Source organism: Sorex fumeus, unplaced genomic scaffold (assembly GCF_029834395.1).
Source record: "Sorex fumeus unplaced genomic scaffold, SorFum_2.1 ptg000007l, whole genome shotgun sequence".
NCBI lineage: Eukaryota > Metazoa > Chordata > Mammalia > Eulipotyphla > Soricidae > Sorex > Sorex fumeus.
The window spans coordinates 1,229,312-1,233,129 of record NW_026606064.1 but is presented as its reverse complement, the minus strand read 5'-3'; the positions used below and the strand labels follow the sequence as shown (position 1 = coordinate 1,233,129).

Sequence of the window (3,818 nt, the reverse complement as noted above, 5' to 3'; positions counted from 1 at the left end):
TTGACGGACATTTAGGTTGGTAGCTGTAAATAATATTCTTTGTGCACGTGGATTTTATAAATGTTTTCTTGCATGTTGAATAAGAGCCTGAGAATAGTACTGTGGAAACATATGGAACCTCCATTTCAATTTTTATCTCCATGACATTGAACATAGTGGTTGTATCAACTGATATCACCCTCAACAACTTACATTAACATCAGTTGTGTTCCAGAATTAATTTTTCTCCACTACTTTGCGAAATCCAATTTTGATATTTGCCTTATCTGATTTTCACAGTTGCGAGTTGACATGCTGCAGTTAACTTTTGGTTTTCATCTTCCTATAAGGGATATAGAACTTTTTTTTCATGTGTCTGTGGAGAAGTGTCTAAGTTTTTATCCAAATTTGATTTGGCTGTTTTTGTTGTTGTTGCTGTTGCTCTTTTTGAAATGTATGATAAGCTTATGCACTCTGGAAACTTCTAAAAGATTGAAGATTATCCATGGAATGCACAGAGTGACTCAATATTAGATACAAGGCTATAAGTACAAGACTATACTTAGAGTCAGCTAGTTGGCTAGAAGAAAATAATAAGCATTCCTCTTTGGGTTTTGTTTGTTGGGTGAGGGGGTGAAGTGTTTGGTTCACACCTGGCAGTGATCAGAATTTACTCCTGACTTTCTGCTCAAGGATCACCCCTAAGCACCATGTGTGCTTTCAGGGATTAAACCGACATTGGTCATGTGCAAAGCAAGTGCCTTTCCCGCTAGACTCTCTCTCTAGCCCTCCGTTTGGTGTTTTGAGTCTGAATATTTTCTTTCTTCTTTTCCTCAACAGATGTCTGAAAGCATCTCTAAGGACAGATATAGAAACCACACCTCCGTGGCCATGTTTGTTCTCTTAGGACTCGCAAATGAAAAAGATCTGCAGCTTATTCTCTTTCTTGTCTTCCTAGTGATCTACCTGGTGACCCTAATTTCAAACTTGGGTCTGATCATCCTAATCAGAGTGAACTCCCACCTGCACACACCTATGTACTTTTTTCTCAGTTACCTATCATTCGTAGATATCTGCTATACTACTTCCATTAGCCCGAGGATGCTTTCAGATTTCTTTAAGGATGGAAAAACGATTTCCTTTTTTTCATGTGCTACTCAGTATTTTGTGATTGCTTGGATGGGTCTGTCTGAGTGCTGCCTCTTAGCCACCATGGCCTATGACAGATACATTGCTATTGGTAAACCTCTGCATTACTCGGCCATTATGAACCCTAACCTCTGTTGCAAAATGGTCACTGCAGCCCTTGGAAGTGGTTTTATTAGTAGTTTAGTTGAAACAGTGCCTTGCATTAATCTTTATTATTGTGGTCCAAACATCATTCGACATTTCTTCTGTGACTTACCCCAGATTGTTTCCTTATCTTGCTCTGATACCTTTCTTTGCCAAAGCATTATTTTTCTGGTAGCGCTGTTGATTGGGTTTGGTTCTATGCTCTTTATCCTTTTATCCTATAGTTTTATTGCAGCTTCCATCTTGAAAATATCCTCTGCTAAAGGCAGTCTCAAGGCCTTCAACACCTGTGCCTCCCACCTGGCAGTTGTGACCCTCTTCTATGGTACAGCCCTCTCTGTGTACATGCGTCCTACTTCTAACCACTCCAAGAATCAGGACAAAATTCTTTCAGTGTTCTATGTTAATGTTATTCCCATGTTAAATCCTCTTATCTATAGTTTGAGGAACAAGGAGATCAAAGAGGCTCTTAAAAGGCTGATGAAGAGGGCAACATTTTTATCTCAATAGAATAATATCTAGTAAGGTGCTTTAAAATATGTAATAAAGGTAGTGTTATAATTTATAAGAGATCTATTTTCATTTATATGAACAGTCAGGTAGAGATAATAATGAATAATCCGGCTTTTATAATTCCTTATGTCATCATTCTTAAGTGCCAGTTAATGTCACCATAGTTGAAATTGGTTTTAAAAGTTTGTTTCTAGGTCAGAATGATAGTACAGTGGGTAGGGTACATGCCTTGCATACACCAACCCAGGTTTGATACCCGGCACCACATATGGTCCCCTGAACACCACTAGAAATGACCCTGAACACAGATATAGGAAGAAGCTGTAAGCACTCCTGGGTATGGTTAAAAAAATTAAATGAACAGAAATGAAAGCTTGTTTCCATGATCTAATCCAAGATCAAGTCCTAAAAAATGAGAATAGAAATCCTTATAGATATATGTAAAGAAATTAGAAGCTCAAGAAGCCACATAGATTGTTGTTTTCATCACAGTTTCCCTTTACTTACTTCTATATATTCATTAAGGACTTCATATATCTATAAAAATGAGCAAAAGTAAAGCTTGTGAAATTATTTTTACCAATTGAAGAAACGCTTCATACATTTACACACTGCAACAGAGAAAGTGAATGTTCATACGTATCTGACAAAGATGAAATGGAGGTAGAGGGTAAGAGTAACAAAAATTATATCAAAGTAATTTTTTAGAAATGCATTACACTTAGTTACTTGCTTCCTCCCTTTGTTAACTTATGCTTTTCATATTTAAAGACATTACAATAATTTTTAAACAATTTTTATAGCTCTTCTTCACAATCACTAAGTGTAGTTTTAATAAGTATTCTTATGTATGTGGGACTTAAAGATTCACAATAAGGTGCAACAAAAGGCCAAAGGCAACACAATGGAAGAATGCATGAGCAACACAACTGAGATGCTGGCTTGGGGGTTGAAAGAAGCAACATTGGGCTGTTGGGGATGAGAGGTAGTGCACTGGGGTAAGTGTTGTGTTGACATATGTGCATTGGAAAGTATGCACCAGTAATAGAAGTAAGTAAAGTAAAGGCCCTCCCGTTGATCAGTTGATCATCGATTTGCTCGAGCGGGCCCAGTAACGTCTCCATTGGAGACTTTGTTGTTACTGTGTTTGGCATATCAAATACGTCACGGGGAGCTTTTGCCAGGCTCTGCCGTGCGGGCGAGATACTCTCGGGAGCTTGCCGGGCTCTCCAAGAGGGGCGGAGGAATCGAACTCGGGTCGGCCATGTTGGCTGCATGCAAGGCAAATGCCCTACCGCTGTGCTATCGCTCCAGCCCAGTAATAGAAGTATTGTAAATTATAAAGCATCAGCAATAGTAGACATAAAAATAAATATACATTTTTAAAAGTACTCTTATGATTGGATTCTCTAACGTAACAAATTTCTAATTGTTGTATCACTTTTGTTTTACTATGTCAAAAAAATGTCATTCCCTTCCCCAGTGTAACAAACTTCTAATTGTTGTATCACTTTTTTGATTTTATCTATGTCAAAAAATGTCATTCCTGTCCCAGGATTATACAAATGCATATGCATGCGATGTTCTAATACTTTTTACTACAGCAAGATAGGTACCACATATCATTTATGGGAGAAATTATAATCTATAATTTAAACCATTCAATTTGCCAAATATTAAATCCCTATTGACATTCCAGTTTTCTTCATCTATTATTGATGCAAGTCAAATTTTACAGTTATATTACCAATGTTTATAATACTTGTCAATTTGAACTGTTTCTATTCTAATGACTAATATTTTAAAATTATAATTGCTTATTTTATTAATATATTCTTTCATCCCAGGGAGAATAATTTATATTCATAGCATATTCAGTTTGTGCTCTTTATTATAAACCGGTGAGTGAGCTCTAACAGCCTGACTGCAACCCTCCTTCCTCAAATGTATTTGTCTTGCTTTATTTGGGAGCTGGAATATTTACTCTCAACCTCTTAAAGGATAAAGGTCTACCTGAACTTATTACTTTTTGA

The 3,818-nt window shown here is 36.9% G+C and overlaps 1 protein-coding gene across 1 annotated transcript; it reads left to right on the top strand.

Annotated features, from left to right (window-relative positions):
• The first annotated feature begins 819 nt into the window (after positions 1-819).
• On the top strand, positions 820-1,782 carry LOC130041515 (olfactory receptor 1440-like). The gene has a single exon (XM_056133737.1). The coding sequence runs from the start codon at positions 820-822 to the stop codon at positions 1,780-1,782; it is 963 nt and encodes a 320-aa protein (XP_055989712.1).
• Positions 1,783-3,818: the final 2,036 nt, after the last annotated feature.